At 43.0% G+C, this 25,526-nt stretch overlaps 4 protein-coding genes across 7 annotated transcripts in view; 3 read left to right on the forward strand and 1 right to left on the reverse strand.

The window, feature by feature from the left end:
- TMEM216 (transmembrane protein 216) overlaps positions 1-9,245 on the forward strand; it is a 28,302-nt gene extending 19,057 nt beyond the window's left edge. Inside the window, exon 4 of the mRNA XM_049892156.1 lies at positions 8,188-9,245. Within this exon, the coding sequence (XP_049748113.1) occupies positions 8,188-8,255 (68 nt within the window). The 3' untranslated portion in view covers positions 8,256-9,245. The remainder of the gene's footprint in view (positions 1-8,187) is intronic.
- Positions 1-10,410, reverse strand: part of CPSF7 (cleavage and polyadenylation specific factor 7) — a 21,566-nt gene extending 11,156 nt beyond the window's left edge. The window contains exons 1-5 of one of the 3 annotated variants that reach the window (XM_049892146.1): positions 10,316-10,410; positions 9,587-9,695; positions 3,670-3,888; positions 2,726-2,829; positions 2,218-2,363 (exon numbers count right to left, since the gene is read on the reverse strand). In XM_049892146.1, coding sequence (XP_049748103.1) covers positions 2,218-2,363; positions 2,726-2,829; positions 3,670-3,888; positions 9,587-9,640 — 523 coding nt within the window. In that variant the 5' untranslated portion in view covers positions 9,641-9,695; positions 10,316-10,410. Of the gene's footprint in view, positions 1-2,190; positions 2,364-2,725; positions 2,830-3,669; positions 3,889-9,586; positions 9,696-10,030; positions 10,259-10,315 lie in introns of those variants that run through there. The other 2 variants (XM_049892143.1, XM_049892145.1) reach the window with 2 other exon arrangements.
- LOC126080667 (proline-rich protein HaeIII subfamily 1-like) lies at positions 9,731-10,529 on the forward strand. The gene is made up of 3 exons (XM_049891847.1): positions 9,731-10,096; positions 10,157-10,341; positions 10,385-10,529. Exons 1-3 carry the CDS (start codon positions 9,731-9,733, stop codon positions 10,527-10,529), a joined length of 696 nt encoding a protein of 231 aa, XP_049747804.1.
- Positions 10,402-25,526, forward strand: part of SDHAF2 (succinate dehydrogenase complex assembly factor 2) — a 24,198-nt gene continuing 9,073 nt past the window's right edge. Inside the window, exons 1-4 of one of the 2 annotated variants that reach the window (XM_049892150.1) lie at positions 10,402-10,572; positions 11,368-11,591; positions 11,676-11,785; positions 17,353-18,034. In XM_049892150.1, coding sequence (XP_049748107.1) covers positions 10,537-10,572; positions 11,368-11,591; positions 11,676-11,785; positions 17,353-17,561 — 579 coding nt within the window. In that variant the 5' untranslated portion in view covers positions 10,402-10,536 and the 3' untranslated portion in view covers positions 17,562-18,034. Of the gene's footprint in view, positions 10,573-11,367; positions 11,592-11,675; positions 11,786-17,352; positions 18,035-25,526 lie in introns of those variants that run through there. The other variant, XM_049892151.1, reaches the window with a different exon arrangement.

The following is a 25,526-nucleotide window of genomic DNA, read 5'->3' on the forward strand; positions in this document are numbered from 1 at the left end:
AAAGAGAAAATGGAAAAGAAGCCAAGAAAAGATCTGCCCACAGAAGGAGCAGATGGCATGCAGTTGTCGCAGGGACTCCTAGGTAGAAAACATGTCTCAAATCTAGGGAACTCCCACTACATTTCAACAGCCAGACTCTCCACCCCACAAGGCAGTCTACTGGGGACACCATCATAGTATGCTAGTACGATGGTGCGCACAACACGGCTCAACACGTTTGTATCTAGCTGGAAGCCTGGCTTCTGATGTTGTCACATCACTTGAGTAAACATGTTCCCTCTCTCCAATTTCAGAGTCTACTCTAAGCCTGTAATGTGGAATCTAACCGATGAACATGATCACAGGGCCCTGGAAACCTTGGAGGCAGAAAGATGCCATTAATAGATAAGTGTGGAGGGAAAGAAGAGTGTTCTACAACCTAAAACTCGTTAGTCAATCCCAAGTCCTGATTAAAGCATAAGGTGGAATTAGTCACCCTGACATCCACCTTGGTTTCTCTACTACACTACTGGCCAATGCCTATCATAGCATGCTCTTATTCTTCACTTCCAGGGGTCTCTCAGACTGAAGAAAGAAGAGGTGTCAGGCAAGTGTGACTCTCTGAAAGTTAACCACTTTACCTGTTAGCATTCCTACATCTGCAAGGGTTCTGTTTTGTGTCTATGGCTACAAGTCCCAAGAGTAGCAACCACTTTTAAGCAAAGAAAGGTCATCCATTATACTTAGCAAATTAACTAACAGAGCCCAAGTCCATCAATGTGACACAGTAGAAAAATAACAGTCACCACCATCATTTCAGCGCAGGTACCACCAAGAAGTAAACAGGAGAGTGGAGGTAGAAATGCTACTCCCAAACCAATACAAAATTATACATCTTAGGCAGGAAAATAAGAGGGTTGAATAATAGAAAGACCCTCAAATGGAAGGAACTTGAAAATTGAAGTTGCCAAGGAAAAAAGTATATGTCTGGAGCTCACATCACACCCATCTAGGCTCTCAATCTAGCTAAAGAACGGTTATTGCTCTGCGAGGAAGAATTGGCCATACCGCCACCTGGGCATACACCCGATCAATACAGGGCATCATTTTGAGAGCAGGACCTAAGCAATCACAGAATGTAGGTGACGAAGGTTTGCCACCTCCCCACTGTAGTAACAGAAAGGTAAAGGTGGTTGACTGTTTCAGCCGGGGTCTTGCCGGGAGGCTGCACCTCGTGAGGCCTGGACAATTCAAGGTCTGGTCCTTAGGTCTCGCAGGTTCAGAAACTCAAGTTTTATCAGTTCACCAGGGATGACTGGACCCTATGAGATTGATTCAGGCTAACCAAACTCACAAGACACTGATTCATAAACCAGAATGCCGATTTATTAATTTACAATGAGAAATATAACTGCCAAGCAGACCGGAATACTTGTGTCGGCTGGTCAGCGCTTTCTCTTCCCAGTAGGAGAGCCTAGTTGGGAAACCAAATGAGTATCAGAAGGTTGCTTGGTGAGTAGAGTCAGAATAAGGGGAGTAAGATGAACTTAAGGGGTGCTATCATCAAGCTAAGGTAGTAGGATGCAACTTTCTTTACTAATGGGAAATACTTGCCAAGCAGACCAAAATATTCAGTAATTCCAAGGGCGCCCTTTCCCCTGGACAATGCTGGAGAAACACTGTTAAATTCTTATTCTCCACCTCTCCCTTTGGTTGATTCCTTGCAGACCACACTTCCAATGTACATTTATGACAAGACTGCAACTATCTTTATGTTAGTTACATTTTAGGGTGGCTACGTCTTGATAATTTATGGAGACATCCACTTTCTATGTCAACTATTTCTAAGTTATAATGTAGAATGGGTTACAGTTAAGTCCGTTCACCATACACTAATTTTTAGATAGAAACACAGAATTCAGAGTTGACAGGGATTTAGCCATCATGTGTCTAATTCAGGTGGGGAAACAGGCTCTAATCAGTAAAGTGACTCAGTCAAGGTTAGTGGCATGGTTGAGCCACAACCTGACCTACCTAACGCCCAGCGCTGTGTTCTTTTTTCTATACAAGCCTCATTATTTTGGCCTACACATTAACCATGCTACTACCTGTACCACCACCACCACCCTCCCCCACATCGTAGGCTAAGCCTACACCACAGAAAACAAACCCACAAACCTCCCCCCTTTCATACAGATGGTCTCCACGTACCCCCTCTTGGGACTCGGACGCACTCACGTTTCCGAGCCTGTGCTTCAAACTGTGACAGGTTTTGCCGGGTGGCCGGCCTCACGTCCACTTTTTCGCCATTAAGAACTTTTCCTGGCAGGAGTTCCAACAATTTGTGGACAGAGTTTTCAGAGGCTACCACCACCTCAGCATACCTTGAGGAGGCAAAAGAAAAAATAAGATCTTTTATAAGACAACTGAGAGAATGAAACATTCTCTTCCACTTTAGTGAAAATTGGTAAACCAAAGGCTATCTTGCTACTAATAAAAACACACACAAACCTACAACAAACAGGAATCAGCCTGTAATCTTTCTGCTTACTTGCAATTGAAAATCAGTTTCCTTTGCCCCCCAATGGCTGAACGTTCCACTACATTGCAGCCATATGGTTTGCCAAAACCAAGGCAGTAAAATGGGCCAAGGGTGAGAAGGATAAAAACCAGGGTCAAAATATAGTGCAAATCTGTTATCCCAATGGCTACAAACTAAAAGGGGCTTTTCAAATCCAGACCTCACCCTTTGGACTGGCCATTTGCTCGATTCTCTGCAAATTTCAACTCCACCACATCATAGACTCCTATTGAGCGAATAACCTGGATCAGCTGCTGGTCTGTAGTCCACTGGGGCCGGCAAGATGGAAAAGGAAGAAATGTCAAGAGCTACAAAGCTTCCCCCCACCCAGAATGACCCAAATCCTTCCCCAAAACCTAAGATCTAGTCACAATGTGGCCTCCCATAGGAAATCCAAAAGCCCCCAAGATTTCGATTGGCACAGGCTTTTCTTATTGTTCTCACTATCAATAAAGAATCTCAAACCCACCCACCTCCTTCCCAACCCCCATCTTTAGAAATTAAGAAGATTAAAATCTATTTAACTTTGACTGCCATGTGGGCTGGCTGGTCATCAATTCCAACACTGATTATTAGTAGCTTTAAATTACTGATCTGATAGGCCAGACTAGACCACTGCCAGAAACTTTCAGTATACACATTTCTTAATTTGGAAAACCACCCCCCACCACCAGCCCCAAAACATGTTATACAATAACTTTTGCAGAACAACAGTCACCACCTACCCAGAGTGCACTAGAGCTAGCAAGGTCTTTGGTCCCCGTCACCCACCATTATCACACGACCATCTAATGACCACCAAGAGTTCAAGGTGTTCACTCTGAAATCTCGTCCCACAGATGACCCTGCTAGACATAAAGCCCCAGGGTCAGGGGCAGTAACAATATGGCAGAAAAAGCAACTACCCACTTAATCATTGCTTTCTTCGGCACCAGTACGTCCTCAGGATAGTTCTCTTTCAGAGATCAATCCAACCTGATCCCAGGAAAAAGAAATCCAACCCCATCAGAGCACAAAACAGTGCAACAACGTGGTTTCTGAAAATGCCATCACCTCCCAGCACTCTCCCTCCAGCCCACCCATAAGCGTTTTTGGTTGCCCATGCTCACCCAGGAGAAGCTGCCCACATAGACAGCAGCTCGTCTATTACGAAGGCCACTGTACGTGTACAGAATTGCAGGGGTCTTGTTGTTGGGCTTTGGAGACGGCTCCTGGCGCACAGGAGGTGGTGGCTCAGTGCTGCTGCTTCTGTCATCTGAGGGCTGGGAGGTGGCTGTCAGCACATCATCATACAGGTCAATCTGATCTGTATTGTTGAACTCTGGATCCTAAGAGATAAGGGGTTGGCAAAAGTGGGTTTGCAAACCTTTCACTTTGCTCACTCTACTTCACTCTAGTGTACTTAGAATCCATACAATTAAATACTTTGTAAAACAATATATCCTTATCCTTGCCCTACTCTAGGAAACTAGGTTAAAAAAAACTTCCCCATTTAAACTGTATCATTTAATTATACTTATGTAGGTTTTTTGCCCAACACTTAGCAGTCTTGGATGTTTCTAGCTTTAGGCACCTGTGAGAATCAAAAGGTGCGTAAGGATTAAGGAAGCAAACTAAGAATACATAATGAGTCACAGGTGCCACTGTTATCAATGAGGTCAGCTTCTATAGACCACATCTCAGATACCTAAATGAAATACATTTTCATTATGCTATTTAATTAAATTACTTGATTATGCTCTTTACAAATTTAAGAGATGCTCGCAGTACACAATCTCATCTTTCTAACAAATGTCAAGAAAACATAAAAAGCAATAAAAAAGAAGGGAATAACTGGGGACTTTTCCCCTTCCATTTCTCAAGTGACATTCAGACCCAGTACATCACCATGATACGTATATAGAAGACATCTTTGAGCAATACCAGAGATGTCCAATGATACACAAAAAAAAGCAAAGGTCACTAAAATATAAGGGTAGAAAACAGGACAAACACCCACAACCCAAGCTGTGTCACAGTAAGCATTTACAAAATAAATGTGTATTCTGGAACGTATGCAGACTATAACTTCCAACTGTAATACGTTATAATACATGTACATTAATGTACACAAAAACTCCTAAAACTACATGACCTACTATAAAGAGAACTTATGATTCAGATTTTGCAATATCATCTCTGAGAGATCTTTTTATTTCAAGGATCAGACAAGTATTTTTCCAAAGCATTCAAACAGTACTAAGGAATGGTGCTGCTAAAATGACAATCAGCATTCTTAGAAGTTCAAAGTGTTTTAGGGAACCTACAGCTTCACCTACTGTTGAGGAAGCCCCTCGAGATGGACTGACACAGTGGCTGCCAACAATGGGCTCAAGCATAACAACAATTGTGAGGATGGCATGGGACTGGACAGTGTTTCATTCTGGGGTACACAGGGTAGCTATGAGTTGGAACCGATTCGATGGCACCTAACAACAACAACAATCCCTATAAAATATGTCACACGCTATATTTAAACCATCACGATGCTAGATAAATCACTTATCTAGTCATGTACTAGGCATGTTGATTTGATCTTGTGGTCTGAAGTAGAAAAGGGTCCTTGAAGTCACTTAATCCTAACCAATGCTCTAGTCCTTAGAGAGCACTACTTCACGCTTTTTTTTTTTTTTTAAATCAAAGATTTTGAACTGGAACTGAAAAAATACAGCATCTTGAATAACCAATGCAACCATGCTGGGATTCCTGCTACACAGTGTGATTCAGAGATGTGTGTCCTGAAAGTTGTAATATAGAAACTACCACTGATAATTGGGTGGTGAACTAACATGCCGATCCTGACAGCTCAGGGGCCATACACATAAAGAAATCCCCCTCACTGTAAGCCCAGGCGATCAATCTACTATTTCAGAGCCCCTGAGAAAAAGTGATACTCAATCCTGGAGGACCCTGGTGTATGGAATACCACTTTAACATAGAACGATTCAACGAATATAAAATTCACAATATTCGAATGGTTTCTCGGGGCCGTAGTGGTAGGAACGCGCCTGATGCACAGGGCGGGCTGACTGCGACTTCTCCTGAGGAAACGAGGTACCAAATCGCACTTGGATCTAAATCTGCTGGGGCTGCACATTCACTGTCCATCTGTTAAGATGGAAACACAGGTAAGAGCCCGAGTTTGTGATTTATTCAGTGATGGACTAGGTTAAAACAAATCTAATTATAGAAATTCAGAAAAAGACACATTGTTTTTCGTTCATTGTTGAGGGCTTCATTCCAGGAAGATTAAGCAGAAAATGCATATTCAATGCTGAATGAATATACCAGGAAGAATTTTGTGTTTAGTAGTAGCTCCAGAAGAACTGTGATTATCTCACAAAGCTTCCTGCTGCTCATTAAAAACGAACTTAAACATGACTTTGAATTTAAGTAAGATCTTCTCCACTATGCTCAACGTTCCTACCCCCATCTCGTTCCCCCTGGTATTTGACCCAGGGAAGTAACCAGTGTAGGACTTATCTTTATCAAAGCAACCTATTTAATACCATTGTTCCTTTTAATTGTAATATAGACTCAATTAGAGTTTTTAGATTTATAATCGCCATCTCCACAGCTCTCACCTCACACCCTCTTTACGCACCACTGCACTTGTTACTCTGCATTGTCACTGTTCATCATCCTCACCCAAAAGACTGGAACCTCTTTGAGTACGGGGTTCCATTTTTTCCCCCCTCTTATCTCACCATCGCTGGTACAATGCTGGCAAATACAGGTAGCTCAATAAATATTTGTTGATGTTAGTAAGGAAGGAGACTGGGCATACTACGCGAAGCCTTTCTCAGTACGAGAAGGAACACAGGCAAAACACTCGGTAGACTGGCAGCTCTAAGCCACCTTTCCAGAGTTCTTCTCAGCCCAAGAAAGCAGTTGTGAATCCCAGGACTCCGTGGTAACAGCGGTAAAGCAGTTCTGCAAGAGAGGCTTTTGTATTACGCACTGTAAGAGACCAGGGAATCACCACCATAGGGCGCCATTTCACCCTTCCTGGGGAGCAAAGTACTCGTGAGGGGATGAGGGTTCTTGTGCATCGGCCAGCTTAGAGTGAATCAATACCATTCTTAAAACATTCTCAAATTCAATCTGTACTGGCTGCCTTCACTCTAAACCTGCTTCTAACAATCCTAGCGAGATAAAGCTTTTATCATTTCTTTAGTAGCTTTCAGATGACACTAAAACCAGCTTTGCCAAAAATTAACTTGTTTGTATGAGGAATAAAGCACTCTTCCCTCACCTTCCACAAGGTAGAAAGCATTCAAAATCTACGTTTTCTTCAACCTGCTCAGCATCAAATATTGCCTGTCTGGAATTACTGCCTACTGAGCTCCACATGCCATCATTAGCCTTACACCTGTAAAAAGCCCTTTACAATTAAAGAGACTCGAGAACAAACTGTTGAGGCCAATAACTTCTACCATGATAGAGCAGTGACCACTGGACAAGGTCTGTGTCCTGTCTATTGCCTGCAAGTTATACTGATTATGAAATATCATTTTCTCAGAATGTGGCTAGACCTGTGTCAAGGACCCTGTTCTGCCTATTTCCCAAAGTAAAGCAGCAGCATTATCAACCCACCAAAAAAAAAAAAAAAAAAAACCCAAACCCAATGCCGTCAAGTCGATTCTGACTCATAGGAACCCTACAGGACACAGCAGAACTGCCCCATTGAGTTTCCAAGGAGTACCTGCTGAATTCGAACTGCTGACCTTTTGGTTAGCAACCAATGCATTTAACCACTACTGCAACCAGGGTTTCCTGCCAACCCACAGGTGAGAAAATTAAGAGCCTTCTTTTCTTGCTATCTTGTTAAATAAACCATAATTTGCAAAAAGAAGTCTGATTCAAAGGAATACAGAAAACTCAAGAAAGCAATGGTTTAGAATTACTACACTAAATCTTTCTTTCTATTCATAAATAATTGACTTTTTTTGAAATTGAGTTTTTTTTCTATGTATTTAAGGCAATTAGCAGCCACATGTAGATGACTCCACAGGTTACCCAAGGATACAACAGAAAGCTGTCATCAAAAAGTGTAATTGATGGCTAATGGTGATGGTTGCACAACACGAAAATAACTGCCACTGAATCGAACATGTAAAAAAAAGGTGAAATGGCACATTTTATGTATAGTTTTGCAATAAAAAAATAGAAAAATGTATAATGGGTAAAGTTGTGTAATGCACAGAGGTGATTACACTATTCTCTTGACTTTTGTGTATGTTTTAGAATCTCCATGTTAAAAAACCACAATGCATTAAAAAAAAAATTTAATGTAAACTTATATTAAATGAAAAAATAAAACCAAAAGCCAAACCTGTTGCTCTCAAGTTGATTACAACTCATAGCGACCCTACGGGACAGAACAGAACTGCCCCACAGGGCTTCGAAAGAGTAGCTGGTGGATTCAAGCTGCCAATCTTTCAGTTAGCAGCTAAGCTCTTAACCACCTTGCCACCAGGGCCCCAACTGAAAAAAATAGCATATATCAACTTGGCTGCCTCACTTCAAAGACAGGGCCTAACCAGGGCACTTGCCTCCTCTAATCCATTCTTTTAATCTCTTTCTAGGTTCTTATATGCACCCACTGGAAGACGACAATGGGAAGAATCAGCTCTCCCAAGTAGAATGGTGCTGAAAACAATCCAGGCAATATAGTAGTTAAGTTTTAAACACAAACTTTGGAGCATTCTTGAGATCTGGCCTCAAGATTTCAGAACTGAACTGAATATACGATTATCGTTTCAAGAGGGAGAAATCTTTTGCATAATGTTCTTCCGTATAAAAACACTGAAACCAAGAAACCAATTTAGGGTATATGAGCAAGTCTACACCTGTTTTTTAACTGGTGTGTTCAACAGCTTTCCCCCCTTCCCCTCCTTGAAACGATAAGGTTAATCAATAAAATTTGTTACACCGAAATGCCTACAGTTTTCCCAAGACCAGGGTCAAGCTACTTGTAGAAAGAAGAAAAATGCAGAACAACTGGAACTGAGATGAAATTAAATGTTAAAATATCTGTTTTATACTGTGCTTTTGCACCAGTCTGTGGGGGATTGGAGACTACACTTTTCTCCAGATGCAGTTCGAGAAAATTGCAATAAAACAGATATCAACATTGTCCTCATAAGATTACAGCCAATACAACCCCAATTTTTAAATGTGGTTAGTCTCTGAGAAGATTCACAGCCAACTGTGGCTTTCTGAGGGAGCATGTTCCACAGGTTGATCCACCATTCAATTAAGCTTGATCTTTATTTGCTCTTAAATCAAAGTTTTTAAAGTTAAGTCTAGAGGTTCAGATCAACATAAAGCAGAGCGCTGAGTAGTAGTCTTGAAGGTCTCCACAAGGGAGAAAACTTTAGACCTGTGTAAGGAAAAATACAAATTGAAAATAAGAGATTTTAATTCCCCTTGTGGAAAATTAGGAAAGAGGCTTCTCCCATTCTTTCAGAATTCACTTCAAATAAACTTGTAAAGGCAAAATCTTTGTTTTTCTGAAACGTTTGTGAACGAAGGATATTTCCTTAAGGACCTGGGAACTATCTTTTTGAAATGTATTCATCAAGAAAATGTACACCCCTACCTCGCAGTTTCCTGGAAGGAGATTAGCATAATTTTAGGTATCTTGCCGCAGAGATATTATAAAGCCAGTAATTTTGTTTTAAACATGAATGTAATGAGTTATATCCATTCAGCTACACAAAAGATTTCTTTATGCCTCGGCATCACATTCTGGTTTAACACTTATTCAACAATCAAACTTTTCTTTCTCTTCTATTTTTGTGGAGAAGTTTTCTGGATTGGGAGTAGATTTCATTTTTAGTAACTTTTTCCCAACACCAGATAGAGGAATATTCAGGCCTAGCAAGTCCCCAAGGACTGCCACTGCTTCGAACCTCCGCAAGTTTGCTGGAAGTGACTCCTAAAATGATGAGAACAATCACAATGTTCCTGATACCCCCTCACCTGGTTGAACTCTTCGTCCGCGTATATATCAATCAAGTCCACTCCTTCTGACATGGCTCCGGCAGGAAGATCTCGAGCCCGGAGAACGGAGGAAGTAAGAAAGATGCCACTGCGGTATCCAGAAAAGGGCAGAAATTAGAAGGCATGAGAGTCCCGGGATGGGAGGGCAGTGGTTGCCAACCTCCCGTCTCCAGAGACGCAGCATCCCAGCAGCCTGAGCTCGGCCCCACCCGCCCCGCCCCCGGCCTCGCGCCGCCCCCGCTCGCCCAGGCCGCCGGGGCTAGCCGCTCATCACCCTCGGACCCGAGCCGGGTTAGGCCGCGCCGGGGCCGCAGCAGCCTGGGGCTGGACGGGAAGTCCAGGCCTCGGCTCCTTAGAGGCCCTTGGACCGCGCTGCGAAGAACCGCCGCGGCGAAGCGCGCAGCCCCCGCCCGCTGCACCTGCCTAGGCCCGGGTCGGCCCCAGCGGGCCCGGCGCCGCCGCCCGGATCCGCACAGCCTCCAGCCTCCGGCTCCCCACCCGGGCCCGTCCTCGCCCTCCGGCTAGGCCCGCCCCACTGCCTCCCCACAGAGCCGGCCCGGCGCCCGCGGCCTCCTCCCGCAGAGCCCCGCGTCTTCCTCAGGCCGCCGGTTCCGGCCTCCGCAGGCTCCACCGACCCCCACCCCGCCTCGGCGTCGGCCCCGACCCCTCTTCCGGCCCAGCCGGCCCCCGGCCGCGCGCCCCCGTTACCGGGAATATGGCGGCGGCGTCGGCGAGTCCGGACTAGGCCCGAAGCGCGCGAACCTCTCTCGGCCTCAGGTCCCGCCCCCCCCCCACCGGCGCCGTCACTTCCGTCGTACGCAGGGACGCGTCTTCCGGCTCGGACCGGGAGCCGGAGTCCACGGGTTCGGTAGCCCCGGGGTTCCCGGAAGTAACCCGGCCGCAGACTTCCGGTGCGGGCTAGGCGAGATATGGCAGTGACCACCGTGTTACCGGCTCTGGCGCGGGTGAGAAGAGCGGAGGTCCTCGGGCTCCGGGCGGGCGGCAGCGGTGGCTGAGTCCTGTCCTTCTCCGCAGTCACGGCGACCGCAGGGAGGGCCCAGCAGCCCGTTAGCCAGGCCAAGGGCCGACCCAAGGGAAGAGCGATCCTGCAGTTTAGGAGATTGAGGTTACTTCCACCCTTTCGTGAGTCCACCGTGTGCTTTTCCCATAATATCCTTGACCGATTGGTCATCGTGCGAGACCCAGTTCAGATGTCATTTAGTTCCCAAGCAGAGTCAGCCCGACCGCCTCAGGGCGCTGCTTCTCCCTGTACTTAAAGTCTTCTGTAATGTCTATTATGATTTCACATCGTGTCTTGATAGTTTTGTGCCCATCTGTCCATTGGGAGCTTTTGGAGGATTAGACAGCCTTTAGAGGATCAGGGACCATGTCATCTCTGGATCTCTGTATCCTCAGTGTTTAACACAGTCAGGTGGCTGGAATAAAAAAAAAACCATAAAACCAAAACACGTGTTAAGGTCCAGTGGATTCCAACTCATAGTCACCTACAGGACAGGGTAGAACTGCCCCATGGGGTTTCCAAGGCTGTAAATTTTTACAGAAGCAGATTGCCATGTCTTTCTCCCTCCTAGCGGCTCGTCGGTTCGAACCAAGACCTTTTGGTTTGCAGCTGAGCACTTAACCGCAGTGCCACCAGGGCTCTGAACTCCATTCGATGGCAGTAGGTTTGGTTTGGAATGCACTTAGAATATGGTAAGTGTTGAGTGAATAGTAGTGACGGTAGCCCTTTTTTGTTTCAGGTGCTTGCTCTGTCAAGACGCAACCTAGCATCTCCTTTGCTCAGCATGACATCATTGAGACGCTTTTACAGAGGTGATAGCACAACAGATTCCCAAAAATACTTGATTGAAATCCCTTTGCCTCCATGGCAGGAGAGAACTGATGAATCTATGGAAACCAAAAGAGCCCGCCTGCTCTACGAGAGCAGAAAGAGGGGAATGTTGGAGAATTGCATTCTGCTAAGGTAAGGAAATAGGAGTCCTGGTGTCACTTCTTTTTGACTAGAGACAGCCTTTTCAATGCCTTTTTCTTTCTTTCTCGTTTTTAGCCTCTTTGCTAAAGAACATCTGCACCGCATGACAGAGAAGCAGCTGAACCTCTATGATCGCCTGATTAATGAGCCCAGTAATGACTGGGATATTTACTACTGGGCCACAGGTACTGGGCGTGATAAAGAGCATAATGTGAAAATAGGATGACTTGGAGTGCTTCGAGTTTGGAATTCATTCCGAGGAAATTTTTTTTTTTCGTTAATGAGATAGACACTCAATCCAGACGCTCTTCCAGTCTTCCGGAAGTGTGCACAATTTGTTTTAGCAGTTACGGTTTTTTGTTTGCAAGTAACAAACATAACTTAAGCAAAAAGGGATTTTAGTGGAAGGGTTTGGGAAGCTCACAGTATACAAGGCTGAAGAAGAATCAACTGGGAATGTACTGGAACCAGACAGCTCTATAAGTGCATAGCAAGAGCTCCACAGTGTTCTTGCTCTGGTGCTGCTTTTGCGAAGAGTGAATTCTAACTGTGTATGGTTAAGATTAAGGAGCTCTGGTGGCACAGTGGTTAAGCGCTCAGCTGCTAACCAGAAGGCCGGCGATTTGAACCCACCACCCACTCCATGGGAGAAAGGCATGGCAGTCTGCTTCAGTAAAGATTATAGCCTTAGAAACTGTATGGGGCAGTTCTACTTTGTTCTATGGGGTCACTAGGAGTTGGAACCAATTCAGTGGCAAAGGGGTTTTTGTAGTTAAGATTTGCTTTGGCTACGAGTAAAAACGTTCAAAACAATAATGGCTTAAACAAGACCCAGTTATATTTCTCTTCCTCATAAATTCAGTCCAAAGCTCAGAGAAGGGCTCAACAGGTTGTAAGACCCAGGTTCCTCTTGATGTGCTGCCTATCCATCCTCAGCATGTGTCTTCCACCTAACGGTCTGACATGGCTGCTGAAGCACTATCTGTCACGTCCATATTGATCTAGGAGAAAAGTGAAAAGAGCGTGCCCTGTTCTTTAAGGCTGCCTGTGAGAAAATTGTACACTGTACTCCCACTTATTTTCTATTGGCCACAGCTTAGCCACATGGCTGTACCTAGCCATAAAGAAGCAACAGAACAGTCTATTCCAGGACCATCTGCCACCTAAATTGAGGGATTCCACCATCAATGAAAAGGGGGAGAATGGACATTCAGGGATATCACATCCATTTTTGCTATACTCTGGGTCTCCTGTATTTGTGTCTCAATATTTGCGTCAGAAAACAGAAGGCACTCTATAGGTTCTGAATGTGAAGGGTCATAATACAACCATTGGGGCCCTGGTGGCACAGTGGTTAAGCATTTGGCTACTAACCAAAAGGTCAGCAGTTTGAATCCACCAGCTGCTCCTGGGAAACCCTATGGGGCAGTTCTACTCTGTTTTGTAGGATCACTATGAGTTGGAATCGACTCGATGGCAACAGGTTTGGTTTTTTGTTTTAATACAACCAAGAAATACGGAAGACAGCTTCCTGGCCAACTGACTGGAAGAAATCCATATTTATGCCTAGTCCCAAAAAAGATGATCCAACTGAATATGGAAATTACAGAACAACATCATTAATATCACACACAAGAAAAATTTTGCTGAAGATCATTCAAAAACAGCTCCAGCAGTATATGAACAGGGAACTACCAGAAATTCAGGCTGGTTTCAAAAGAGGACGTGGAACCAGGGATATCGTTGCTGATGTCAGATAGATCCTGGCCGAAAGCAGAGAATACCAGAAGAATGTTTATCTGTGTTTTATTGACTGTGCAAGGGCATTCAACTCTGTGGATCATAACAAATTATGGATAACATTGCAAAAAATGGGAATTCCAGAACACTTAATTGTGCTCATGAGGAACCTTTACATAGATCAAGAGGCAGTTGTTCGGATAGAACAAGGGGATACTAATTGGTTTAAAGTCAAGAAAGGTGTGCGTCAGGGTTATATTCTTTCACCACACCTATTCAATCTGTATGCTGAGCAAATGATACGAGAAGCTGGACTGTATGAAGAACAGGGCATGAGAATTGGAGAAAAACTCATTAACAACCTGCGTTATGCAGATGACACAACCTTGCTTGCTGAAAGTGGAAAGGACTTGAAGCACTTACTAACGAAGATCAAAGACCACAGCCTTCAGTATGGATTGCACCTGAACATAAAGAAAACAAAAATCCTCACAACTGGACCAATGAGCAACATCATGATAAACGGAGAGAAGATTGAAGTTGTCAAGGATTTCATTTCACTTGGATCCGCAGTCAACAGCCATGGAAGCAACAGTCAAGAAATCAAAAGACGCATTGCATCGGGTAAATCTGCTGCAAAGGACCTCTTTAAAATGTTGAAGAGCAGAGATGTCACCCTGAAGACTAAGGTGCACCTGACCCAAGCCATGGCATTTTCAATTGCATCATATGTATGTGAAAGCTGGACAATGAATAAGGAAGACTGAAGAATTGACGCCTTTGATTGGCGAAGAATATCGAATATACCATGGACTGCCAAAAGAACAAACAAATCTCTCTTAGAAGTACATCCAGAATGCTGCTTAGAAGCAAGGATGGCAAGGCTGAGTCTTATATACTTTGGACATGTTGTCAGGAGGGATCAGTCCCTGGAGAAGGACATCATGCTTGGCAAGGTACAGGGTCAGCGGAAAAGAGGAAGATCCTCAATGAAGTGAATTGACACAGTGGCTGCAACAATAAGGTCAAGCATAACAACGACTTACAAGGATGGAGCAGGACCGGGCAGTGTTTCTTTCTGTTGTGCGTAGGGTCGCTATGAGTCAGAACCGACTCGATGGCACCTAACAACAACAACAGCCATTGGAAAGCTGGGCGAGCGACGGCCAGCTAATTGTTGGCAATTTCGGCCTACAGCAGCAGCAAAGTAGGTAGTTCTTAAGAGCTTACCTGGAAGCTGCTGTGAATCTCAAGCCATTATGCATTTCAAGTTCTCACATGGTAAAACTTGTTCAGTCTACAGCGCTAAAGTGGGTGGGTCTCAAAGACCTGCCTGGAAACTGCATTGAACCTCATGTCTGCTCACTCACGTATCTGTAGTTGCCTCCAGAAAATATTGGCCTGCCTTCTTTCCCATTACAATTTCACATGAGTGTCTCTCATTGGCAGATTCTAACATGGAGTCAGATAGGAAAAGGATATGGTAAAACAGTTCCTGGCTTCCTTTGAAAAAGTGATGGGAATGTCAGCCTATGTCCTCGAGTCATTTCCGACTCATACCGACCAAGTAGGACAGAGTAGAAATGCCCCACAGGGTCTCCAAGGCTGTAAATCTTTACCAAAGCACACTGCCATACCCTTCTCCCACAGAGCGGCTGATGGGTTCTAACCACCAGCCTTCAGGTTGGCAGCAAGTGCTTAATCACTGTGCCATCGAGGGCTCCTTGATGAGGATGTCAAGTTGACAATAAATTATCCAGCCAAGGATAAAAATCCCTGAAGAGAAAGTGCAGTTGGCTGAGTTCAGTGCATATGTTTGCCCCTTAGCTGTTCCGCTGCAATAAGCAAAAGCATCTGGAGGAAGAAGCTTCTAGGTGCCCTTCAGTTTATGTAGTACAAAGACAAGAGACGCAGATTTCCTTCTTACCAAGCCTACGCATTAAACCAAAAACCAAAGTCACTGCCATTGAGTCAATTCTGACAAATAGTGACCCTGTAGGGCAGAGTAGAATTGCCCCATAGGGTTTCCAGGGTCTCCCGCAGAGCAGCTGGTGGGTTCAAAGGGCTGACCTTTCAGTTAGGAGCCAAGTGCTTAACCACTGTGCCATGAGGGTTCCTTATCTACTCATTGAGGAGGGCTATTTTCCTGAAAAAATAAGAAATCTGAATGCTGCAGAGTGGTGGTAATTTACAGGTGGCCAGAATACTAGTTAGCAGGTGCTTTTAGCTCTTACACAGAGCAGTCTCTTGAAAGGTAGAACTTTAGGAGGACCATCCTAAAATTAAGAATTCAAGAAAATAAGTTGCATTTCGTTAGTGTCATCAGGCTGGGGCCTGGTAGACATTTCCCTTGCTGTACTCGGTTGCCCAGGTCCTAAGAAGAAATCACTTTCTTTTCCATCTGTTAAGAATGTTTGTATGGAAGATCATAATGGAGCCCCTCTCCTCGTGCTGGGAGAGGGTACTGCCAATTTTTCAGGGCATCAGAAGGAAGGTGTCTTAGTTATCTAGTGCTGCTATAACAGGAATACCAGAAGTGGATGGCTTTAACAAACAGAAATTTATTCTCATGGTTTGGGAGGCTAAAAGTCTGAATTTGAGCGCCAGCTCTAGGGAAAGGCTTTCTCTTTGTCAGCTCTGGAGGAAGGTCCTTATCTCTTCTGAGCTTATGCTCCTGGGCAGTATTTATGTGCTTGGCATCTCTCTTCCCCATCTCTGCTTCCTAGCTTCTGTTTAATCTCTTTTATAGCTCTAAAGAGATTGCCCCGGGATACACCCTATGCTAATCCTGCCTCATTAACATAACAAAGACAACTGTTTCCCAAATGGGATTGTAACCACTGGCAGAGAGGTTATGATTTACAACACATACTTTTGGGTGACACAGTTCAGTCCCTAACATTAAGGGAATCAGTTGGTAGCACTTAGCTAGCCCTTTCTGGTTGTAACTCTTTGGGGCTGACAGCATCTGTTCCCCCTTCAATAATTTATTGTTTTTTGTTGTCATTATTCCGTTATTTGGATGTACCACAGTTGGTTTATCCATTGTCCAGTTTAAGGACATTAGAGTTGTTTTTGGGTTTAGGTGATTATTAATAAAGTCACTGTAAGCATTTATGTAGAGGTTTCTGTGAAGATAGTTTTCTTCCTCTTGAGTAAATACTTAGGAGGATTGCTGAGTCATATGGTAAGTATGTGTTTAACTTTGTAAGAAAGTCCCAAACTGTTTTCCAAACTAGCTGAGTAGCAATGGCTTAAGACTTCTCATTGCTGTACATCTTTGTCAGCATTTGGGATTATCAGGTTTTTTGTTCTTTTTTTTTTTTAGCCATTCTAAGAAGTTTGTAGTGATTTATCCCTGTAGTTTTAATGGGCTTGTCCCTAATGACTGATACAATGAGCATGTTTTCAAGTCCTTATTTGTCATTCATGGTGATGTGTCTCTTCACACACCCTTTTTATTTAATTGGGTTGTTTGTCTCTGCACCCTCCTTTTTAAAAAAAATTTATTGTACTTTAGATGAAGGTTTACAGAACACACTTCTCATCAGTTAGTACACACATTGTTCTATGACACTGGTTAACAACCCCACAACATGTCAGCACTCTCCCTTTTCAACCGTGGGTCCCCTATTACCAGCTTTCCTGTTCCCTCCTGCCTCCTAGTCCCTGCGCCTGGGCTGGTGTTCCCCTTTAGTCTTGTTTTATGGGCCTGTCCAATCTTGGGCTGAAGGGTGAACTTAGAGTGACTTCATTACTGAGCTGAAACGGTGCCATCTCCAGTCTCTGTCAGACCAGCAAGTCTGGTCTGTTTTTTTTTTGTTTAATTTTTATTATGCTTTAAGTGGAAGTTCACAAATAAGTCAGTCTCTCACACAAAAACTTATATACATCTTGTTACGTACTCCAAATTGCTCCCCTGTAATAACACAGCCCACTCCCTCCCTCCACTCTCTTTTTGTGTCCATTTCGCCAGCTTCTAACCCCCTCTACCCTCTTATCTCCCCTCCAGGCAGGAGATGCCAACATAGTCTCAAGTGTCCACCTGATCCAAGAAGCTCACTCCTCACCAGCATTCCTCTCCAACCCATTGTCCAGTCCAATCCCTGTCTGAAGAGTTGGCTTTGGGAATGGTTCCTGTTCTGGGCCAACACAAAGTCTGGGGGCCATGACCACCGGAGTCCTTCTAATCTTAGACCATTAAGTCTGGTCTTTTTATGAGAATTTGGGGTCCACACCCCACTGTTCTCCTGCTCCCTCAGGGGTACTCTATTGTGTTCTCTGTCAGGGCAGTCATCAGTTGTAGCCGGGCACCATCTAGTTCTTCTGGTCTCAGGATGATGTAGTTGCTGGTTTATGTGGCCCTTTCTGTCCCCTGGGCTTGTAATTACCTCATGTCCTTGGTGTTCATTCTCCTTTGATCTAGGTGGGTTGAAACAAATTGATGTATCTTAATGGCTATTTGCTAGTGTTTAAGACCCCTGATGCCACTTTCCAAAGTGGGATGCAGAATGTTTTCATAATAGATTTTATTATGCCAGTTGACTTAGAAGTCCCCTGAAACCATGGTCCCCAAACCCCCACGCCTGCTATACTGGCCTTCCAAGCATTCAGTTTATTCAGGAAACTTATTTGCTTTTGGTTTAGTGCAGTTGTGCTGACCTCGCCTGTATCATGTGTTGTCTTTCCCATCACCTAAAATAGTTCTTATCTACCGTCTAATTAGTGAATACCCCTCTGCTACCCTCCCTCCCCCCCCCCCATAACCATCAAAGAATTGGTCTTTGCTTTTTGAGTTAGAATTTTGTTCTACATTTTTCTCCAGCTCTGTCCAGCACCTTGCATTGTGATCCCTGTCAGAGCAGTCAGTGGTGGTAGCCAGGCACCGTCTAGTTGTACTGGACTCAGTCTGGTGGTGGCCGTGGTAGATGTGGTGCCTTAGTCCTTTGGACTAACCTTTCCCTTGTATCTTTAGTTTTCTTCATTCTCCCTTGCTCCTGAAGGGGTGAGTTCACCGCCTACTTTTAAATTTAGTTGTTTGTTTTCTTATTACTGAGTTTTAAGTGTTTTTACTATATTCTAGAATCAAGGCCTTTATCAGGTACATGGTCTGCAAACTTTTTCTCCTAGTCTGTGGCTTCTTTTTTCATTTTCTTAACACTGTGTTTTAAAGAGTAGTTTTTAATTTTGATGCAGTGTAATTATCAGTTTTGTTTAATAGATCATGCATTTGGTGTTGTGTCTGAGAACTCTTTGCCTAAGTTAAAGTCACAAAGATTTTTCTTGGAATTTTATAGTTTCAGGTTTTACATTTAGGCCTATGATCCATTTTAAGTTAATTTGTTCATATATGGTACAAGGGATGGGTTGAAGTCCCTTTTCTTTGCATATGGGTATAAATTTTTGCAACATCATTTGTTGAAAAGACTATCCTTTCTCCATTGAATTGTCTTAGCACCTCTGTTGAAAACCAGTTGACCATATATGTGCAGGCCTATTTCTGGACTCTGTTCTGTTCCATTGACCTATGTGTCTGTCCTTTTGCCAATACCGAACTGTCTGCATTACTGTAGCTTTGTGGTAATTCCTGAAATCAGGTAGTGTGAGTCCTTCAACTTCGTTCTTTTTCAAAATTGTTTTGGCTCTTTGCCTTCCCTTATAAGTTTTAGAATCAGCTGCTCGATTTCTCCAAGAAAAGAAAAAGTCCTGCTTGGATTTTGGTTGGAGTTGTGTTAAACCAATAGATCAAATTTGGAAGATTCTTAATTTTGAATCTTTGAATATATCTCTTCATTTATTTAGGTCTCCTTTGATATCAGTGTTTTATGTATTGCTGTATAACATATCTCCCCAAAACTTATCAGTTTACGACAGTACACTTACCTCTGTCTCTGTGGGTCTAGAATCCAGGCATAGCTTAACTGGGTCCTCTGCTTCATGATCTTTCATGAGGTTGCAATCAAAGTTTCAGCCCAGGGGCTGTAGTCTGATCTAAAAACTTAAGAAGCATTGTCTGGAGAAAGAAGCTTCTAGGGACCTTTCTGTTTATGTAATATAAAGACAGGCAAACAGATTTATCTTCTTACCAAGTCTACACATTGGGAAGGGCTATTTTCCTGAAAAAATAAGAACTCTGAATGATGCAGGATGGGAGCTGGCATAGCCTTCCCAGCTCACTCTGTTGGCAGAATTCAACTCTTCACAGACTCTTGGACTAAGGGCCTCAGCTCCTTGCTGGATGTTGCCTGGAGGCCACCTTCCATTCCTTGACACATGGGCTTCCCACATGACAGCTTATGACATCAAAGCTTATAATCCAAGAAGGCAGTATAGAGTTGGCTAGCAAGTGTAAGTCACAGTCTCATAACCTAATCACAGAAGTGGTACCCCATCATCTTCACAAAGTCTAGTGGTTAGAATCAATCCAGTCCATGCTCAAGGGGAGGGGATTACACATGGATATGATACCAGCAGGCCAGAATCATTGGGGACCATCCTAGAAGTCTGCCTACCACAATTTTCAACATATTTTGCTAGATTTTTAGCTATGTCTTTCATATATTTTGGTGCTATCGTAAATAGTACTTAAATTTTTTTTTCCATTTCCCAGTTGTTCATGGCTAGAATGTAGAAATACAATTAGTTTTTTAATACTGACCTTGACTCACTTAGTTCTAGAAGCTTTTTTATAGATTCTTTGAACTTTCAACATAGACAGTTGTGTCATCTGTGAAGAAAGGTAGTTTATTCTTTCCTTCCTCATCTGTATGCCCTTTATATCTTTAAGTTGGCCTTATTGCGCTGTCTAAAAGCTACAGCTGCTAAGCTAAAGGTTGGCAATTCAAGTCCACCAGGCGCTCCTTGGAAACCCTACAGGGCAGTTCTCCTCTGTCCTATAGGGTCACTGTGAGTTGGAATCTACTTGACGGCAATGGGTTTGGGTTTTGGTTTAGGACCTCCAGTATGATGTTGAATAGCAGTGGTGAGAGTCTTGTTCCCAATGTTAGGAGTAAGGTATTCACTCTTTCACCATCAAGTGTAATGTTAGCTATAGGTTAGTTGTTATCAGGTTGAGAAAATTTTCTTCTATTTCTAGTATATTGAAAGTTTTTATTTGAACAGATGTGGAATTTTGCCAAGTGCTTTCCGTGCGACAGCAGCTCGCAGCACCACCGATGTTCAGATGACCATTTCTTTAGTGATAGAATTTTTTTTTTTTAGTTTTTTGACGTGATGAATTATCAACTGATTGATTTTCAAATATTGAACCAACCTTGCATTCCCAGGATAAACACCACATGGTCATGATTGATATATATTGCTAGATTTGATTCGCTATGTTTTGTGGAAGATTTTCATGTCTATAGTCATGAGGAAATTGGTGTATAGTTTTGTAATGTTATTATCTGGTTTTGATCAGGATAATGTTGGCCTCATACAACAAGTCGTAAAGCACTCTCTCCTATTTTCTGGAAGAGTTGTGTAGAATTTGTATCGATTTTTTGTTTAAACGTTTGATAGAATTTGCTAGGGAAGCCATCTGGACCTGGTATTTTCTGTGTTGGAAGTTACTAACTGTAAAGTTATGTAGTAAGGAATTTGGCCTACCTCAAAAAGAGGTCTGGTCATTGTCCTGGCGCCTGGGAGGTGTCCTCTCTAGACCCTTGGAATTTGGAATGTTAGGAGTGTCATGGTGGGCCCCTCAAACCACAGCTGATAGTTTATGCTAACAGGTGACTCATGAGGTGACTCATGGTGGGTCACTCCATAGTTTATGCTAAACGGATGACTCAGGATGGGAGCTGGCCAGGCCAGAAAGACCAACCAAGTGACTAGAGAGTTGGGGCTTTGAGCCACTTCTGACTTCCAGGGACGAGAGCGGAGCTAGAGATTAAATTATACCATGTGGCCAACGATTCAATCCATCTTGCCTACTTAATGAAGCCCACACAATAAAAACCTGAAGCTTCAGCAAACTCCCCAGGTTGGCAGTATTCTTTTGAGTATTGTCACATTTCAGTGCCAAAAGGGTAACGCATCCCTGAGGAGGACAGAAGTGTTGTGTTTGGAACCCTTTCAGACGTCACCTGTGAGTCTCCTTTTGGCTGGCTCTGATTTGTATCTTTTTGTTATAATAAAACTGTAAGTATAGTGCTTCCCTGAGTTCTAGCTAATTATGGAACTTGAAGATGGTCATGGGAACCCCACAATTTATAGTCAGCTGGTCAGAAATGGGATGACTTGGGGGCTCTCAAACTTGGGGGTGATGTCTGAAGTAAGGGTGGTTTTATGGAGGACTCAGGTTTTGCAGACTCACTGGAATAGCCAAGTGCTTTTTAATAGATATCGGACCATTCAGGTTGTCTCTTCCTTCTTGGGTGAGCTTTGGTAGTTTGTCTTCCAATAAATTTGCTCATTTCACACGAACATAAAATTGCTCATCATGTTCCCTTATTGTTTTAAGGCCTGAGAATCTGTTAATCGTGTCCCTCCTTTTTTTCAAATAGACTTTATTTTTTAGAGCAGTTTTATGTTTCTAGAAAATTTGAGCAGAAAGTATACGGAGTTTCCATGTATCCGTCTCCTCCTGTACACAGTTTCCCCTGTTGTTGAGATCTTGCATTAGTGTGATACGTTTGTTTCAATTGGTGAATGAATATTGATACATTAATAACTAACATTTATAGTTTACATTAGCTCACTCTGTGTTACACAGTTCTATGGGTTTTAACAAATGCATAATGTCATATATAGGGACCCCCAGAGGTGCAACAGTTAAGCGCTCGATTGCTAACGAAAAGGTTGGCAGTTTAAACCCACCCCGTGGCTCCATGGGAGAAAGATGCAGCGATCTGCTTCCATAAAGGTTACAGCCTAGAAAACCCTACAGGGCAGTCCTACTCTGTCACGTGGGATCACTATGCGTCAAAAGTCCACTCGAGGGTACCTAACAACAACAACGTGAGGTATCCATTATTACAGTATCATACACAGTAATTTCACTGCTCTGAAAAGCGCCTGTGCTCCACCTGTTTATGCCTCCCACTGGCTCTCCCCTGAGCCCCTGGCAACCGCTGGTCTTCGTGCCTGGAGTTTTGCCTTTTTCAGAATGTCACATAGGTGGGATCATACAGCTTTTGATTTTACCAACTTTTCTGTATTTTTATGTTTTCAATTGCATTGATTTCTATTCATTTGTTTCTTTCCTTCTGCTTCCCTTGGGTTTAATTTCCACTTTTTCTAAATTTTTGAGGTGTACACTCAGATCATAGATTGGAGTGAGACCTTCTCTTCTACTATGAGCATTTAATGCTATAAATTTTCCCACAAAGCAATGCTTTAGCTTCATGTTACAGATTTTGATGTTGTGTTTTCATTTTCATCCCATTTAAAATGTTGTCTAGTTTCCCTTGTGCCTTCCCCTTTGAACCAGGAGTTTAGAAGTGTATTGTTTAATTCTCAGATATTTGGGAATTTTCCAGATATTTTTCTGTTAGTGGTTTTTTAGTTTTATTTCACTGTGATCGTAGAATGTATGTTATGTAATTTCAGTTCTTTTAAATCTGCTGCAGTTTGTTTTCCAGCCTGAAATGTGGGCTGTCTTGGTAAATGCTCCCTGTGCACTTGAACATGATCTGTGCTCTGCGCTGTGGGCAGTGAAGTGTTGTTACGTGTCAGCGAGGTCAGACTGGTTGCTGTTTTTCCTCATGTCTTCTGTATTCTTACTGGTTTTCTGTGTACTTGTTCTGTCAGTTACCGAGAGAGAAGCATCGGAGTTTCCGACTATAACTGTGGATTTGTCTATTATTCCTTTTTGCTTCATGTAGTTAGAATTTTTGTTGTTATGTAAATACACATTTAGGATTATTCTATGTTCTTGATGAATTGACTCATTTATTATCATATAATTCCCATCTCTTTTGATACTATTCTTTGTTCTGAAGTGTCTCCAGCTTGCTTTTGATGAGTGTTTGCATAGTATGTGTTTTTCCATCTGTATTAATGTTCTATTTTTATGTAACCAATTACTGCAAACTTAGTAGTGTTAGGTAACCAAATATTAGCTCATGGCTCTGTATATCGGAAGCCTTGCCCAGATCTCACAGTCTGAAATCAGGATGTCAGCTGGGCTGCATTCTGATGTGGAGGCTCTGGGAAGGAGTTCACTTCACTTCCAACCTCATTTTTGTTGTTAGTAGAATTTGTTTACTTGCAGTTATGGCGCAGAGATTCCCGTGGTCTTGCTAGCTGTCGAACGCTCTCAGCTCTTAGAGGCCACTCTCAGATCCTTGCCATGTGGTCGCCTCCATCTCAGCGACAGAGATCCTCAGTCACCTGAAGCCCCTCTCATGCTTTAAATCTGTCTGGTTTTCCCTTCTGCCACCAGCTGGAGAAACACTTTGATTTTAAAGAGCTCGTATGATTAGGTTAGGACAACCTGAATAATTTCCCTGTCATGAGGTCAGCAGTGCTATATACCGTAACCTAATCATGGGAGTAGAATTGTCATATTCACAGTTCTGAGAATGATGCAAAGCATGTACCCCAGGGGAGTGGAAAACATTGGGAGCCATCAGGAAGTCTGCCTACACATCATCCTTTTACTTCGACCCTCTCAGTGCCTTTATATTTAACATACTTTCTTAGAGGCAGGATATAGTTATTTGGGTCTTGCTTTTTTTATCTGATCCGATAGTCTTTCAATTGATGTGGTTGGACTAAAACCTACTATGCGTTTGTTTTCTATTTCATCTGTTTTTTGTTCCTTTTTCCTCTACTTCTGTGTGTTTTTGAATTTAGTATTTTTTATTATTTTAGTCCCACTGTTGGCTTATTAGGAGCCCTGGCGGCACAGTGGTCGAAGTGGCTGCTAACCAAAAGGTCAGTGGGTCAAACCCACCAGCTGCTCTACAGGAGAAAGATGTGGCAGTGAGCTTCCATAACGATTTACAACCTTGGAAACCCTAAAGGGCAGTTCTTAACCTGTCCTGTAGGTTCGTCATGAGTCAGAATTGACTTGATGGCAGTGTTGTTTTTTTAATTGGCCTATAATTTATACTTCTTTTTATTATTTTTTACTGGTTGTTCTAGGGTTTAGAATACGCATCTTTAATTTGTCTCTGTCCACCTTCAGGTAGTATTATATGCATCACATATAATGTAATGACTATACAACGGTATAGCCCAGTCCTCCCTCCCGTCTTTTGTGCTGCTGTTGTCGGACTTTTTCCTTCCACCCATGTCGTAAAACCATAAAGCATTACTACTGTTTTGTTCTGGGCAGTCATTTATCTTTAGAGCAACTTAAAATAACTATTTCTGTAGATCCTTGTTTATTTCGATTCATGTTTCTCTTTGGTGTCATTCCTTCTGCCTGAAGAACTTCTTTGAATACTTCTTATAGCTTCGGGTTTTTGTTTTTTGTATTAGTCTTTATTTAACCTGTATTTCTGAAAGATAATTTCACTGGTTTTAGACCTTCTGTGTATTTCTGGGCCTCTGAGGGGCTCTCTTTTTTTTTTTTTTTTTTTTCAGGTATGTAGTTTTTATTCTTTTTTTTTTGTTGTTGTTGTTGTTTTTTAAATAACTTTTATTAAGCTTCAAGTGAACGTTTACAAATCCAATCAGTCTGTCACATATAAGTTTACATACATCTCACTCCCTGCTGCCACTTGCTCTCCCCCTCTTGAGTCAGCCCTTTCAGTCTCTCCTTTCTTGACAATTTTGCCGGCTTCTGAGGGGCTCTCTTTCCATGCCTTTGTCATTCCCTTGGAGATTCCTGTTGCTTCTCACTCAGTCCTGGCTCATCTGGGTTCAGGTTAGTCTGGGTACAGGCTGGGAGGGCATTCTGTTATCCTGGTCTAGCCTCAGTCTTAGGCAGGCCCTGCGGCCCCGGGTCTTAGAGGTGGGGCTTCCCCAGTGACCCAATTCAGACTCAGAGTGACCCCATGTGACAGAGTAGAGCCACCCCAGCGGGTTTTCTATGCAGTAATCTTTATGGAAAGCAGATCACCAGGTCTTTTTTTTTTTTTTTTTAAAGATAGTTTATTTTTTTTTAATATCTGTGAAGACCCTCTAGTGTATTATTGACATGCATGTGGCTTTTTAAGAAAATTCTGTCAGGAACATTGGTCAAGTCATTGAGTGATGATGTTGAGAAATCGTTTAATTGTAAAGAAGGGTTTT

Source organism: Elephas maximus, chromosome 7 (assembly GCF_024166365.1).
Source record: "Elephas maximus indicus isolate mEleMax1 chromosome 7, mEleMax1 primary haplotype, whole genome shotgun sequence".
Lineage (NCBI taxonomy): Eukaryota > Metazoa > Chordata > Mammalia > Proboscidea > Elephantidae > Elephas > Elephas maximus.

Bases quoted from the DNA above. Each gene is read 5' to 3' on its own strand.
- LOC126080667 (XM_049891847.1), top strand. From the start codon at position 9,731: ATGAGAGTCCCGGGATGGGAGGGCAGTGGTTGCCAACCTCCCGTCTCC. The intron at 10,097-10,156 runs GCTCCCCACCCG...GCCTCCCCACAG, and splicing joins CGCACAGCCTCCAGCCTCCG to AGCCGGCCCGGCGCCCGCGG. The intron at 10,342-10,384 runs GTCCGGACTAGG...TCTCGGCCTCAG, and splicing joins TATGGCGGCGGCGTCGGCGA to GTCCCGCCCCCCCCCCACCG.